Raw genomic sequence first — 16653 nt, 5'->3', positions numbered from 1 at the left:
AGCAAGACCTTCAACCATCTCCTTGACTTCTTTGATTTCTGAACTTGACTCGCCAATGTGAACCTCATTTACTCCCTTGATTCGTCTAGTATTCCTGAGTGATCGACTCCGTTGTTGGGAATTATCCGCTTGTCGCTGGAAGAATTCCCAAATCTCTGATGCACTTTTTGACATTAGCTCTCCTCCACTTGTTGCCATTAGCCATTCTTGCACATTTGGTAGTAATCCCTCCAAAAAGTATTGGCATTGATGCCATTTCTCGTACCCATGATGTGGACACTTCAAGAGTAGCCCATTGAATCGCTCCCATGTTTCGAAAAATTGCTCGTCCTCTCTCTGGGTAAACTCCGAGATTTCCCTGCGAATAGCATTGGTTTTATGCACTGGGAAATATTTATTCAAAAATTTCGTTACCATTTGTTCCCATGATGAAATGCTATTAGCAGGTAAAGTATTTAACCATGAACGAGCTCTATCCTTTAAAGAAAATGGGAATAGTCTAAGTTTAACATCATCATCTGAAAAATTCTCATATTTGAATGTTTGACAAATGGCATGAAAATCATTCAAATGATTATATGGATCCTCATTTTCTAGGCCATAAAATGTAGGGAGACAATTTAACACACTAGGTTTTAATTCAAAACTCCTAGCAGCTACATTTGGGTATCTTATGCATGACGTGCTCAAATTAGCTAAGGGACTAAAATAGTCCTTAAATGGCCTCTCCTATGGTGCTTGTAAATCCATTTTATTTTTAACGTGTTTGTGTGTGCGAAGTGTTTTTTCTAATTCAAGGTCTATAGGTTCAAGATTAGGTAATAATGACCTACGACCATGCATGCAAAATAAATAAAATAAAAATAAAGATGCAAACAAAACAAAAAATAAAGATGGGAACAAAACAAATAAAAATAAAGAAGAGTGAGAAATTACGATACTAACCTTATTGCGCTATTACAACCTTTCTATAAAAATACACAAAAATAAATACGTGAAAGAAATTAACTAAAAATTAAATTAATAAGATAAACAAAAAAAATTACAAAGAAAAATAAATGGAAAATTAAATTACAGAATTTTAAAGAAGAGAAAAAGAAAAGAAATACTAACCTTTAAATGTAGATTCACTTTTTTTTCTTTTTAATAATAAAAAAAAATACAAGAAAACAAATAAAAGAAATTATTCACAAAAATTAATTCTATGAATTAAAATTACTTACCTCCCCGGCAACGGCGCCAAAAACTTGTTGTGCAAATTTTAATGTACTCGCAAGCGCACGAATCTATTGTAGTATAGACTAATGGTGACGAGTGTCGATCCCACGAGGAGGTGGATTTTAATTATATGTAGAATTAATTTTGTAAATGGGTAGTTGGATTTATGGTGGAAATGATTTGGAATATGCTAATAATTAAATTAAAATGGCGAGAATAAATTCTAAAATTGGAATTGCAATTGAGAGAATAAATTGAAGAGAAAATCTATTAAATTGACGTACTTGGGTATCTGGATCCGTATCAACATGCATCATGGGCTAAATATTCCTTATTAATACCAATTAAATCATGAGGGGGGAATCCACACCTCATGAACCACGCTCTAATCAATATGGTGCTAAGGGCTTATCGTGCCAAATAATAATAACCTTGTACCAGAGGGCCGGTGAAACCAAGGCGGTACTAGACAAGATTAGTATTATTTGTCGACGAGAAGTCAAAACATCCACAAAAACTAGAGGGGAAGAGAAAATAAATTTACCAAATTAAGCCCATGACACATGTTGAGACTTCACCTTCAACCCAAGCTTGAAAGAAAATTAGCCACTCATAATTGAACTAGGGGCAAAATGGGAATTTATTAAAATACAAAGAAAATACAAGATGGAGAGGGAATTACAGAAAATGGATCCCAAAAATGGATTCAGAGATATCAAATTAGGGGGGGAAGGCCCCCTTTTTATAGATACATGGAGTAAATCATGGCCATCGGATTAAAAACAGTTTGGACGCTCAGGATTGCGCCACGTCATCAGTCAACAGTCCACGGTTTGACCACGCGGATGAACAGTAAAACGGTTTGACCCGACTTTGAACAGTAACGCGGTTTGACCCGGATGAACAGTAACGCGGTTTGGTTGAAAATAATCCTGTGTGATGCATGCACCGTACACGAGATTTTTCGTCCACTGATATGCTGCCACGTCACCATCAACAGTACATAAGAATTTTAGCCCAACAGGATCGTGACACCTCATCAGTCAATGCCACATCATCGGTCAATGCCACATCATCGATCCGTCTATGTGAACAGTGTCGTGAACAGTAACGTAGACAGTACCGTATACGTGAATAGTGCCGTACATGTGAATAGTGCCATTTTTCCTTTTATGCTCCTCCTAAGGTTTTCGACCGTCCTGAGTTCAAAAGTGATGTCCGTTTTGCCGTCTGATCTCTCCTTTATTGTGAAATGGCTATACTGCCCCTAAAATACATAAAATACTTAATTAAAATAACACACACGTAATTACATCACAAGAAGGTTAAATACATAAAAGTAAGGGTTGTTAGTAAGACTTGAAATGTAAAATGACGGTTTTCTCCTTTATAAATATGCATTTTCTAACACTCAACAATAACCGGTCTATTCATAAGTAGTAATAATTTATATTTGAATTAATGATCAGTAGTCTAATCAAGCTAAGTTAATTCCTTCAACTAGAGCTTTCCCTAATTTGAATTACAATTTTAATTTGCGTTCTTGTTATTTTAATTTGATTTTTATTATTGTCAACAATTCCCCCATTTTGTATTTTATATTTTAAAAGGATTTAAATAATTACCGATCTCTGTGGACACGACCCTACTCAATCACTATACACAATTTATTTAGAGTAGGTATTTATTTTTGCTAGCTTCGACAACCAACAAATTTTGGCGCCGTTGCCGGGGATTGGTGTCGTTTATTTAATCCTTTTTACGTTTTACTTGGTGTATGGTTCGTTCTTCTCATACATGTACACTTTCATTTGACTTGAAATTGAGAAGACAGCTCGCCAGCTGAGATAGCAGACGAAGCGAGCTAAGCAACGATCCTCGTCGGCTTTGCTTTCTAAAACAGATACGGTGCCTGATTTGGTTGAATCATCTAGCGATTCAGAAGAACAAGTGATGGAGAGAGCTGCACCTGTAGAAAGAACTCTTAGAGAGTTAGCTGAACCAGACTTGAATCAGCAACCACTCTGCATTCAATATGTAGATTTGGAGGTAAATTTTGAATTAAAGCATGGTCTTATTCATTTATTACCCAAGTTTCATGGTTTTGCAGGTGAAGATCCTCATAAACATCTCAAGGAATTTCATGTTGTATGTTCAAGTATGAGACCACAAGGCGTGACTGAAGAGCAGATTAAGCTGCGTGCTTTTCCGTTCTCTTTAGATGGGCTAGCTAAAGGCTGGTTGTACTACTTGCCTCCTGGATCGATTACAACGTGGGATGGTTTGAAGAAGCAGTTCCTTGAGAAGTACTTTCCTGCTTCAAGAGCTACCAACATCAGAAAAGACATTTGTGGGATCAGACAACTTCCTGGGGAGACTTTGTATGAGTATTGCGATGTGCTAGCTGTCCTCATGATCAGATTTCTGATAAACTTCTTATTCAATATTTTTACGAAGGACTGTCATTGATGGATAGGAGTATGATAGATGTTGCTAGTGGAGGCGTGTTGGTGAATAAGACCCCTACTCAAGCAAGGGAGTTGATCTCAAATATGGCTTCCAATGCACAATAATTTGGCAGCAGACAAGATCCCACTTCAAGGAAAGTGAATGAGGTAAATATTTCTTCTGTTGAACAACGTTTAGATAAACTTACTTCTCTTGTGAAAAAGTTTGTTGTAGATAATGTGCAACAGGTGAAGACTTGTGGCATTTGTTACAATACGGGTCATTCAACTGATATGTGTCCTACACTTCAAGAAGAACTCGTTGAACAAGCCAATGCAGTTGGAGGATTTCCAGGCATGCCTCAGAGGAGGTATGATCCTTATGCACAAACATATAATCCCGGATGGAACGATCATCCCAACTTCAGCTATGGAGTTAAGCCGTCAGGATTCCCACAACAATACTCACCAAGACAACCAGCACCTCCACAGTCAAACTTCAAGTCAGGTATATCTCTTGAAGAAATTGTTAAATCACTTGCGACTAACACTCAACAATTTCAGTAGGCAACTACAACAAGCATTCAGAATATGGAGAGCCAAATGAGTCAATTGGCGACTACAATGAGCCGTCTAGAGTCTCAAGTATCAGGGAGATTGCCTTCACAATCTGAGGTGAATCCAAAGCAAAATGTCAGTGCTGTCATCCTTAGAAGTGGGAAGGAGTTGCAAGAGCCTAGTAAGAAAGTGACAAAGCATGTAGAAGATGAGCTTGAGAAGAATGAATTGATGCCTAAATCTCAAGATGCGCAACCCACCAGAGTGAAACCCTTACCTGTGGTGATACCTCCTCCTTTTCCAAGCCGATTTGCAAAATCCAAGAAGGAGGAACAAGAGAATGATATCCTTGAGACATTTCACAAGGTTGATGTAAATATTCCTTTATTAGATGCTATAAAACAAATACCTTGATATGCTAAAGTCCTTAAGGAACTGTGCACCTCCAAGAGAAAATTAAGAGGAGATGAAAAAGTTCACATGGGGGAGAATGTTTCAGCAGTTCTCCAAAAGAAACTACGTCCTAAATGCAAGGATCTAGGTATGTTTACTATCCCTTGTAAAATTGGTAATGTTAGAGTTGAAAATGCTATGTTAGATCTAGGAGCTTCTATTAATGTCATGCCTCGTTCCATTTATTCATCTTTGAATGTTGGTCCATTAAAAGAAACTGGCGTGATAATTCAACTAGCTGATAGGTCTAATACATATCCTGATGGGGTAATAGAAGATGTCTTAGTACAAGTTAATGAGTTGGTTTTTCCTGCTGATTTTTATGTACTTGATATGGAAGAGGATAACTCCTCTAATTCTGTCCCAATTTTACTAGGAAGACATTTTCTTAAGACTACTAGGACTAAAATGGATGTACATTAAGGGACTCTCACTATGGAGTTTGATGGAGGGGTTATAGAATTCAATATGAATGATGCCATGAAATATGCCAGCGAGGAACATTCGGTATTTTCTGTGGATGTTATTAACCCTATAGTGCAGGAAGTTTTTTACAAGGAAAAGACGAAGACATTTCATGAAAGAATGATTTTGAGAAAGGAGTTCTCTGTTGGTCAAAAAGTTCTTCTTTTTCATTCTAAGCTTAAACTTTTTCCTGGTAAATTACGTTCTCGCTGGGTTGGACCTTTTATTGTTACTAATGTTTTCCCTCATGATGCAGTTGAGATTCAGAGTCCGACCTCTAACAAAGTTTTTAAAGTTAATGGTCATCGCTTAAAACCTTTTTATGAAGGTTTTTCGGTGAATATTGTGGAGGATGTGGCTCTCGAGAGTCCCATTTATGGAGATTGATGCATGAGTGTGTCTACCCAAAGACATAAAACAAAGGTAGTTTTTGGGAGGCAGCCGAAAGGATTTATTTATTTTAATTTTGATTCAAATTGTTTAAATAATGTTTTTGCTTATTTTGGCCAGAAGAAAATTTTTGATAAGGTGTGCCCACATTTTAACTAATAAGTACTTCTGTGATTTTAAAGTAAAATAGTTTTAAGGCGTGCCCACGTCTTAACTAATAAGTACTTATGTGATTTTTAAAGTAAAATGGTTTTAAGGCTTGCCCATATGCTTATTAAAAAAATACTTCTGAAATTTTTAGTGTCTCAAGTGATTCATCACTAAAAAAAAAAATTATTTTATTTATTTATTATTATTTTAAAAAAGGTTTTTTTTTCTTTTATTTTTTATTTATTTGAAAAAAATAAAAAAAAAACGAAAAAAAACACTGTTCACAAAATCCCTAATTCACAAAACTTTGTTTTGTTCTCCAGCAACACCAGCAGCCGCTTGCAGCAAACCAGCCCGCGTGAACCAGCAAGCATCTTCCGTCAGCCCATCACGCACCAGCCGCGCAGCAGCTCGCGTTAGCCCAGCCCCATCCTGCGTCTATCAAGCAAGCATCTCCCATCAGCGCGCATCTCAGCATCCCGCAGCACCAGCCGTTTGTAGCAACCGCACGCGCATCCACAAGTATCTTGCGTGTGCAACTAGCCCACGCATCTTAGCAGCGCAAGCACCAGCGCGCGTGCAGTAGCCCGCGTCTCCACCAACCAACAACCTGAGCCCGCGTCTCCAGCGCGCAAGCACACCAACAGTCCCACGTGGGCAACCAGTCCATCGAGCACCATTCACGTGTAACATGAACCAGCAGCCGTGTACCTGCAAGCTCCAGTCGAGCAACAATCGTTCGCAACCAGCCCACGCCCTGCATTCCAGCCGCATGAATCGAAATCCATGAGTGAAATTATTGTAACAATGCCGAAGAGGAAAGCATCAACTTCCAAGTCATCTAAAAAGACACCCATCGCAAAGTAATCCAAGATTGCCGCTCCCACTACGGTTCCATGGAACACAGTTTCATATTCATGCCAAGCCATGAGACAAAGATCGAAACATGGAAAGGGCATGAATGTTTTGCCACTTGCGGAATCCAATCTCAGAGGGTGCCTCACATTCACGACTCCACAAGAGAAAGAAAGGTATAAAGATATTTCCAAGCGAAAAATACTTCCAGCTAAGCATATTCATTACCCGACTCTTGAAAAATTGAATGTTAAGGATAATTTTGATTCTTTGATAGATAAGATTGGTTTGCGTAAGTTTGTTGATGTTGATTGTTTGGGTTATGTTGAGTTGATTAGGGAGTTCTATGCTACTTTTCAATTTAATATACCGAATGATTTTACTTTGCATACTCCAGATGTTATAAAGTTTAGGTTAATGGGATGAAATTTTTCGCAATCTATTACATATTTTAACCTAGCTTTAGGATTCATTGATGATGATTATTCTTCTAATGATGCATATTTAGGAACAACTTGTGACTTTAGCGGCGAAAATTTTGAGCCTTATGGTCTTTGGCGTAATTTATCTGTTGATCACAATGCCTATGACCCGAGTAAATCAAAGAGTTCTTTTTTACGTGATTCTGTTTTGAAATGTGTGCATCGGTTCTTAGCATATAATGTTTTAGGAAAGAAAGATCACTCGAGAGTTTTCTCTAAAACTGAGTTTTATTTTATCTGGTGCATGTTAAATGATGTGAGGCCTAATTTAGGTTTTTGGTTAGCAGATCAATTTCAAAGTGTGCTTAAACGGTATAGGACTTTATTTCTTGGTCCATGCATTACTCTGTTAGCTATAAACTTATGTGTGCTTGATCCTGACAATAATGATTTGCATCGTGCTTGCAAAAAGGAATTTTTGGATATGTCTGTGTTTGAAAGAACAGGTGTGGTCGAATTCAAGGAGGGGAGATTTCAGTTTACTGAACTAGGACCCACTCAATCTCCAAAGAAGCTTTATGCTAGGAGTAGTGCTACCTCTGATGATGAGTTTGACGACGAAACTACTGCCCCACCGACTATTCCTTCTACATCCGCACCACCTTTGAGCATTCAGTTAAAGAAAATGGAGCACAAGCTGAACAAGATGGAACAGAATTTGGCCGTATACTTTGAGAGTGTGGGATTTATCCCACCATTGCCGCCAAGCCCATAGACATTATGTGGATCAAAGCTCACAATTCAGGGACGTTTTTGCCTTTAATCTTTTATCTTTACGTTTTAATATCAATGTGAGCTTTGATTATCTTACATTGGGGACAATGTAAGTTCTTGGTGTGGGGGAGGGATTTTGCAATATTGATGTCTAGAAGTATTATTTTCACTCTACTCATCCTTAAATGATTTTGGAGTTGGTATGCTTCATATATTATTATTTTTCTTTTCTTTTCTTTCTCACTACTCTTTTCCCATCTATCTCAAATTATTCACATCTATTTTTATTTTATCATATTCTTTCATCACTCACATTTTATCTTTCATTTTTTTATTACTACATACATCTTTCTCGCTTATTATCCTTTTTACCTTTCCTTTTATATATCACTTATACCTTCTTCTCATTCTACACCACTATTGATGGTTGATTCATTTGAAGAATGTACATGATTTGATGGCAAATTTACCAACTTTGTGAGGATTTGAGCTTATGAGCAATCACTTTGCTCTAATTATTTTTGTTATGTGAATATCAATTTTAGTTTGTTTATTCTAGAACTTGCTTTGTTATGCATGTTGAAGCCGCATTACGGGATTTTATGCATTAAAATTATAAGGGCAAACCACTTTCCATTTTTCTATTATCACATTTTTCTTCTTTTTCTCCACCCACAAACCTTTATTTGTTATCTTTGTTTGAGCCTTAACCATTACCCATCTAATTCTCTCCGTCTACTTAACCATTTTTCTTCTTTTTGAGCCTCAATTTAAGGAGATTTTTGGACTCATTGTTTGGATATATTTTGTATATATTTTGTTGCTTTTTCTACCTTGTATTAAAGTTTCTCAATTAGATCAACAAGCATTATGCTTGAATTAAATTGTGCAAGGTTTATTTCTTTTGTTTGATTCGTAAAAAAAAAAAAAACAAAAAAAAACGAAGAAAAAAAGAAAAAGAAAAATAAATGTTTACATTCTTAGCGACTTGAGTAGAAATAAACATTTTGATATCATAAGTTCATTCAATGAGTTCATTCTTCTCATTTTGATCTCTTTTTCTTTCATAGACCTTTCTTTCTCATTTAACCCATTTAACCCCGTTGCAACCTTTTTAAGACCCTTCGATTTTTGCATTTAATTCATGTTTTGTGGATTGAGATGTGATTTATAAGCAAGCTTATGGTAATAGCATTCTTTGATTTGATTTGAGTACATAAATGACACCCTAAACACTTTGAGTGCATGGAGTGAAGTCAATGAGAGGGCTATTAAATCTTGTTGCACTTGAATTTTGAATGGATCTTCTTGGTGGTTGAATGTTTTTATTCTAGCTTATGAGATTCTATGCTTTAAAATCCTTGTCTCTCGAATGTTGATTGACTTAAATTCTTGAGGTATGCTTGCTTAAGATTGTTTTTGGATGAGTTGAGATGAGAATTGAGTGGAGATTTGGGATTAGTCTTGAGTTATATGCTTGAGGACAAACATTATCTTGGTGTGGGGGAATTTGTTAGAGTGCAATTTATGCACTAGTTTTGCATTGTTTACTTCCCTTAATATCGATGTTTTGCACTTAATAATAGTGATTCACTTGTGTTTTATTTTTGTAAGTGCAATTCTATTGATTGGTGCTAAAATTGAGCTACAAGATGATGTTTGAGGATGATTGTTTTCTTGGAGAAATTATGAGCGTCGGAAGAATTTTGTTGATAAGGCGTGGGCACGTGCTGTCAACTACGGACCTGCAGTTTTTAGTTTAACGTGTTTTGTATTTTTGGTTATTTTTGTAATTACGAATTTAATATTTCAGATATTAGTATTTTATTTTAAAAAGAACTCTAGAGGAGAAGAGAGAGAAGAGTATTTAAGGGAGGAATCTATTGTGAAAAGGCATATTTTTGAAAAAAAAGAAAGAAACCCTAGATCTAAATTTTTCTCTTCTCTCTATAAAGAACTAAACCTATTATTCTGGTTGAAGGTTAATGAAGCTTTGATTCATCACTACTGTGAGATATTTCTTATGCTTTAATTGTTTTATTGCTTTTTGGGTATTTGTTTATTCTCTGAATTATTGTCATGATTATGTTTGTTAATTAGATAATTGGCCACTATTTAATTATCAACTTAATCTATTGTCAATTAAAGGATTCATCATATGAAGATTTTAATGTTTGTGACAAATAGCATAGCAGTGAGTTGTGTTATGAGAATAAACAATCTAATTTAAATGAACCATCGTATGCGTTTGTTGATTAGGATGTGGGTCTCTCTAGTTTTTCAGGCTGTCAATTGATTAAATCCTATGATCATATCTAGGGTTGTCTATTGATTAGGGAAATAACCAACAGTCGTACCTTGGTTATCGACTAGTTAAGGAGAGATTGATTATTAGAGGGTCTCAGTAGCTATAACCGGTCTATTAATAAGTAGTAATAATTTATATTTGAATCAATGATTAGTAGTCGAATCAAGCTGAGTTAATTCCTTCAACCAGAGCTTTTCCCAATTTGAATTACAATTTTAATTTGCGTTCTTGTTATTTTAATTTGATTTTTATTATTGTCAACAATTCCCCCATTTTGTATTTTATATTTTAAAAGGATTTAAATAATTACCGATCTCTATGGACACGACCCTGCTTAATCACTTACACAATTTATTTAGAGTAGGTATTTATTTTTGCTGGCTTCGACAACCAACAAATACCCTAGCTACAGAAGGGCGAGCTAAAGAGGCAGTAGCTTGGTCAATTCACAATGGCTTACCAATAGCTGATGCAATAAAAAATAATGCTTCCTTAAAGTGCATGAAATGGACAGGCAGGTAAGGAAAAGATATTCATATTGGGACTATAGGGGACTCCTCGGAACATTGAAAATCGGTGGTCCATTTAAAAATTCTCATGGCACTCCGATTAATGTACCATGTCTGCCTAATCCATAGGCAGGAGTAGTCCTCCTCAACATTCAATTGAATTAACACATGTCGGTTATCTAAAAGGGACACCTTGGAATTTCCTTTCAATCTCAAAGTAGTAAAAAATTTACGAATTAATTCCATACTAGGTCTATTGTAAGAAAATTTACCTACTAATGTGAGCTTGAAAGGAATGGCCATCGCTTGAATTTCTGTAGTGGAAAATTGCACGTTAGGCTCCCCCTCGAACGAAGTGACGGTCTTGATTAGAATCGTTGAGTTGGTTGGGCCGTTCATAATATTCACAAACGATTTTTTAGTGGATTTGTTTTGATTGGGGACAGAATTCAAAACCGAGGCATAAGAGGGTGTGGACGTGGGTTGAGTGATATTTTGGATCATGGGAACATTTTGGGGGTTATTAAATTCAGAAGTGGGTTGGGCTTGAGTTCGACTAGTGGGAGAGGCTGGTGGGGCATGGGAAATGCTAGTGGGGAATACAATTCATGTGCTGCCGAAAGTGTCTCATGATCATGGGGGCTACTGCACGTGTGTTGACTTTTGGGCTGGTCTTGGTTGAATGTTTGCTGCCCTTGGCTGGGTTCGGTGGAGGTTGTATGCGGCTGGCCTCTGGTGGTTAACAGCTGCAGCTGGTGTTGAGCATTGTCTCAAGTGCTTGTTTGTGATTTGCATGGGGTTTTTTGGCATGTGGGGATTGTTTGTGTGGGTGGTGATTGAGGCTGACTGGTGGTTGTATCTTGAACCGGTTCTTGACATAAATGGCCATGGGCACGGGTTGGTTTTGGGGGTGCATAAGGGTTGTGACAGCTGGTTGTGCATCTCCCGATTGGTCTTGTGTGGCTTGTGATCGTTGCGGGCTAGATGGTAATAAAGACTTGGTTTGGTTTGAAGGTGATGGTGGCTCGATGGTTGGCAGTTGATTGTCTATGTTTGCGGACGTTGGGGGCTGTTGGGGTTTGGGTGGCTGGCGAATGACTCCTATACTTTGAGCGGGTTTGCCTTTGAGATCTCCTAAGAAAATGAGGATCATTTCTGGAAGTGAGGGGAGGAGCTGGTGGTGGCTGGCTGCCATTACCGTTATCCGGCGAGTTCATGACAACTGGCTCGTCTTGAGTACTTTTTTCTTCCCCTTCTTCAAGTGAATGGAGGGGTGGTTGATTTGCTACCTCACGGCAGCCTTCATAGACATTTATGCCACCATTAATAGGCTTTTCTTTTTGTTCACTTACGGCATTAGGTGTCGTTGAAGGTTGCTGACGTTTCGAGAGGATATCGGCAGTGGATGTAGGTGGTTGGTTCTGTTGTGCAAATTTTAATGTACTCGCAAGCGCACGAATCTATTGTAGTATAGATCAATGGTGACGAGTGTCGATCCCACGAGGAGGTGGATTAATTGTGTGTAGAATTAATTTTGTAAATGGGTGATTGGATTTGTGGTGGAAATGATTTGGAATATGCTAAAACTTAAATTAAAATGGCAAGAATAAATTCTAAAATTGGAATTGAAATGGCGAGAATAAATTGAAGAGAATTCTATTGAAATGACGTACTTGGGTATCTGGATCCGTATCAACATGCACCATGGGCTAAATATTCCTTATTAATACCAATTAAATCATGAGGGGGGAATCCACACCTCATGAAGCACACTCTAATCAATATGGTGCTAAGGGCTTATCGTGCCAAATAATAATAACTTTATACTAGAGAGTCGGTGTAACCAAGGAGCTATCTAGACAAGATTATTATTATTTGTCGACGAGAAGTCAAAACATCTACAAAAACTAGAGGGGAAGAGAAAATAAATTTACCAAATTAAGCCCATGACACATGTTGAGACTTCACCTTCAACCCAAACTTGAAAGAAAATTAGCTACTCATAATTGAACTAAGGGCAAAATGGGAATTTATTAAAATATGTAGAAAATACACGATGAAGAGGGAATTACAAAAAATGGAGTCCAAAAATGGATTCAGAGATATCAAATTAGGGGGGAGAGGCCCCATTTTTATAGATACATGGAGTAAATCATGGCCATCGAATTAAAAACAATTTGGACGCTCAGGATTGCGCCACGTCATCAGTCAACAGTACGCGGTTTGACCACGTGGATGAACAATAACACGATTTGACCTGGATGAACAGTAACGCGGTTTGGTTGAAAATAATCTTGTGTGATGCATGTACCGTACGCGAGATTTTTCGTCAACTGATACGCTGCCACGTCACCATCAACAATACATAAGAATTTTAGCCCAACAGGATCGTGACACCTCATCAGTCAATGCCACATCATCGGTCAATGCCACGTCATCGATCCGTCTATGTGAACATCGTCGTGAACAGTAACGTAGACAGTACCGTACACGTGAATAGTACCGTACATGTGAATAGTGCCATTTTTCCTTTTATGCTCCTCCTAAGGTTTTCGACCGTCTTGAGTTAAAAAATGATGTCCGTTTTGCCGTCTGATCTCTCCTTTATTGTGAAATGACTATAATGCCCCTAAAATACATAAAATACTTAATTAAAATAAAACACATGTAATTAAATCACAAGAAGGTTAAATACATAAAAGTAAGGGTTGTTAGTAAGACTTGAAATGTAAAATGACGGTTTTCTCCTTTATAAATATGCATTTTCTAACACTCAACAGGTTCCTATGGGGTTGGATTTGAGATGGAGGGTCTGCATGAGAGTGATTTAAAGAGATATGTGGTGGTTGTGTGGAAGGATTGTGGACAGTTTGCCGCTGGAGTGGTTTGATTCGCGGTGGAGGCTGCTGGACGTCAGGCGGTGGGTTATTGGTTAATTTAGGGGGTTGTCTAAATGATTTCTTAGGAGGATTCAAACTCCTGTTAATTCGTTCTTCGGCGGAGAGGGTGGAAACCGGTGATGGCTGGTTGCCATCTCCCATGGCCAGAGAGGCCATTAAGGCCATTTAAGGCTTTTGGTGTGAGGGTTGATGCTAGGGGTGTTCTCGGATCGGATTTCGCGGATCGGACATCAATCCATATCCAATCCACGATTTTGTGGATTATGAATTTTCAATCCAATCCAATCCATGGATTGGTTAAACTCAATCTAAATCCAATCTATATGTTTGCGGATCGGATGCGGATTTGACTCAATCCATATCCAATCCATCATTTTGCGGATTGATCTGCGGATTACAAATTTTTCATTCGGTCCAATCCACGAACTAATAAAATAAAAAAAGTAATATAAAAATAATTTTACTACCAATCAAATTCAAAATTGAATAAGATTTAAATTAATTAATTATTTAAATAAAACTAAAATAATGCATTAAAGTTTTAAAATACAACACACCGAAATTAATTGTTCAAATGAAGCTAAAATAATACATTTAAAACTTCAAAATATAATACATTAAAATTAATTGTTCAATTAAAGTTACAATAATATATTTAAAGTATCAAATTATGACACATCAAAAAGAAAAATGTCTGCTGCCAATTTGTATTTCGTACTTTAACCTAAATTAAATAAACATAATTGAAATAAATAACAAATAAAATAATTTTATTGAATAAAAAAATTAACAAATATAATAATTTTGTTTAAATGACTGCTTGCACAGAGATCAAGAATCGTTGGAGAAGATGGCCGAAGGAGAAGTTTCAAGCTAGTAAGAATCGTTGGGTGCTGGTGGCTCTGTGCTTGTGACAGGGAAGGATAGAAAGTCAAGGGTTTTGTGTGTGCTTGTGACGGGAAAGTTTAAGAAGTCAAGGTTTTTTGTTTTCTAGTGGCAGCTTCGGTGAAGTGACATTTAGGATAAATATTTTGTTTGGTATATAATTTTTTATTTTATTTAAGAATTTTTACAACTTATCTTTGTATATTTTAATTATTTAATTATTTATGTTATTTTTGAATAATGGATAAGGTATCTTATGGTGTTAATTAAGTATGTAATTACATTTAACTTATTTATTAGTAATGTCATATTTATAAATTTTTTAATTAAATAAATATTTTTTTGCGGATTGGCGGATTTACAGAAGTGAATCCATATCCAATCTACCGGTTGCGGATTTTCAAATTTTTAATCCAATCTAATACACCAATCCACGGATTGGATTTTTATGGACCGGATTTTTACGGATCGGACGGATTGAGCGGATCAGACCGGATTATGAACACCCCTAGTTGATGCAATATAATTTAGATTTTAAATGGTTATTTTAGTTTCATTAAATTAAATTTAACAAGCCCTTATTTTAAAAAAAATGTCAACTATATTGAGTTTTAGAAAGAAAATTTAAGTACTCTACTACAATTATGTAATAAAATGAAACAATACTTCAACAATAAAAATTATGAAACACATACTGTTGAAGCTTAAAACAATAATCTCAAACAATGTAATTTACCATACACTAAGATGGCTTTTCGTCCAATTGATTATTTCATCTACACAGTTAAACTGAGCTTATTTTATAAGCCAGAACAATCTCAGTAGAGTGCCAGTGCTGTAAATCATTTTGTGGCCAAAATCTAAAAAAAAAGTGAAGAAAAAAAGAAAAAGGATCAAAAGCCCCTATGCTTTGCTTCATTTGGGTTATTTTAAACTCAACCTCTTGATAATTTTACTGAACATTGCTCTTTTTTTTTTTTACTAGATCCTCGAATTCCATTTAGCTCCATTGTAACTTCTTCCATTGTAGGTCTTTTCTTACCATTCAAGTCTAAGCATCTTTCTGCAAGGTTAGCAAATGCCATGATCTGATTTTTCTTTACCAGCTTCACCACTTGATCATCAAGAATATCGTACATATGATTCTTTCTCATAGAATGAACAAAAAATGCAGCCAAACTCACATTTTCTTGTGAAGTATTACCTGTCGAAAATATTGGCTTCTTTCCTGTTAAAAGTTCAACAAGAACTACTCCAAAACTATAGACATCACTTTTATCCGTCAATTGGCTTGATTGATGGTACTCTGGCTCCAAGTACCCAAATGTCCCTTGTATTTTTGTTGTCACATGAGTTTGATCCATAGCAATAAATTTTGAAGTCCCAAAGTCTGCAACTTTTGCTCTGTATCTTTCGTCTAAGAGTATATTCGTTGACTTAATGTCTCGATGATAAATCGGAGAGGAAGCTGCCGAGTGCAGATAAGAAAGTGCTCCCGCAACTTCTGTGGCAATCCTCAAACGTATTTCCCACGTTAGCGGAAACTCTTCATTTCGATGATGATCATGAAGATGCTGGTAAAGGGTTCGGGATAAATTCATAAACTAGTAAAGGAACTTCGGTCTCCAAACAACATCCCAAGAGCTTAACCACATTCCTGTGATTAATTTGCGAAAGAATGACAATCTCGTTAATGAATTCTTCCAGCTTTAATAATTCTTCATCATCTACAGCTAATTTGAATTTCTTTACTGCCATGATTCTTCCATCTTCAAGCATTCCCTTGTAAACAGTACCTTGGCCTCCCTGACCAAGTATTCTGTTCACATTAAAATGGTTAGTTGCCTTATCTAATTCCTTTGAACTGAACAATTTGCATCTGTCAATAACGCTGTCATCATATGAATTTAACATTTGTTGTAAAAGTAAACCCCCGTTTTGTTTGAAGAACCTCTCTTTGAGTTTGATATCCATTCTTTTCTTTCTTATGATCCGCAACAACATTCTACCGATAACTTGGAAGAGAAATACAAGCAATGTGCTGATTGTTGCTACATATACAGAAGGGATCTGTTAGATAAAGTTCGCGTATCATCATGTAGTTTTAGTACATGACCAAAATGTTAAAACTTTGCATTCGAACTTTGTAAATGTAATGCTATTGAATTGTCAAAGTTTACATCCAAACTGATGTGGGAAATAATACGGCATTATCTCATAAGGCCATCTGATAATTTGTTATTGAGCATATCACTTTTCATCCAAGTGATGAATTTGTATTGATGTCACATGAATGGGGATCAAATTTTGTTTCCCAAC

At 36.4% G+C, this 16653-nt stretch overlaps 1 protein-coding gene, 1 long non-coding RNA gene and 1 other non-coding gene across 3 annotated transcripts; 1 reads left to right on the top strand and 2 right to left on the bottom strand.

The window, feature by feature from the left end:
* The first annotated feature begins 262 nt into the window (after positions 1 to 262).
* Positions 263 to 366, top strand: LOC127902892 (small nucleolar RNA R71). Its single transcript, XR_008055529.1, has one exon. It is a non-coding gene; the product is annotated as a small nucleolar RNA R71 (small nucleolar RNA).
* A 1468-nt stretch (positions 367 to 1834) lies between these two features.
* Positions 1835 to 13005, bottom strand: LOC127902563 (uncharacterized). Its single transcript, XR_008054956.1, has 2 exons — positions 12947 to 13005; positions 1835 to 2253 (listed from the first exon to the last, which is right to left on the bottom strand). It is a non-coding gene; the product is annotated as an uncharacterized LOC127902563 (long non-coding RNA).
* Positions 13006 to 15269: 2264 nt separating this feature from the next.
* LOC127902196 (wall-associated receptor kinase-like 22) lies at positions 15270 to 16308 on the bottom strand. The gene is made up of 2 exons (XM_052441015.1): positions 16018 to 16308; positions 15270 to 15908 (listed from the first exon to the last, which is right to left on the bottom strand). Exons 1-2 carry the CDS (start codon positions 16306 to 16308, stop codon positions 15270 to 15272), a joined length of 930 nt encoding a protein of 309 aa, XP_052296975.1.
* Between the last annotated feature and the right edge of the window lie 345 nt (positions 16309 to 16653).

The sequence above is a fragment of the Citrus sinensis genome, chromosome 5 (assembly GCF_022201045.2).
Source record: "Citrus sinensis cultivar Valencia sweet orange chromosome 5, DVS_A1.0, whole genome shotgun sequence".
NCBI classification, from domain to species: Eukaryota; Viridiplantae; Streptophyta; class Magnoliopsida; order Sapindales; family Rutaceae; genus Citrus; species Citrus sinensis.
This window is presented reverse-complemented; position numbering and strand designations above follow the sequence as displayed.

Coding starts and splice junctions, on each gene's coding strand:
- LOC127902196 (XM_052441015.1), bottom strand. CDS start 16,308: ATGGATATCAAACTCAAAGAGAGGTTCTTCAAACAAAACGGGGGTTTA. Junction 15,909..16,017: donor AAGAATTCATTAACGAGATT/GTCATTCTTTCG, acceptor ACCCTTTACCAG/CATCTTCATGATCATCATCG.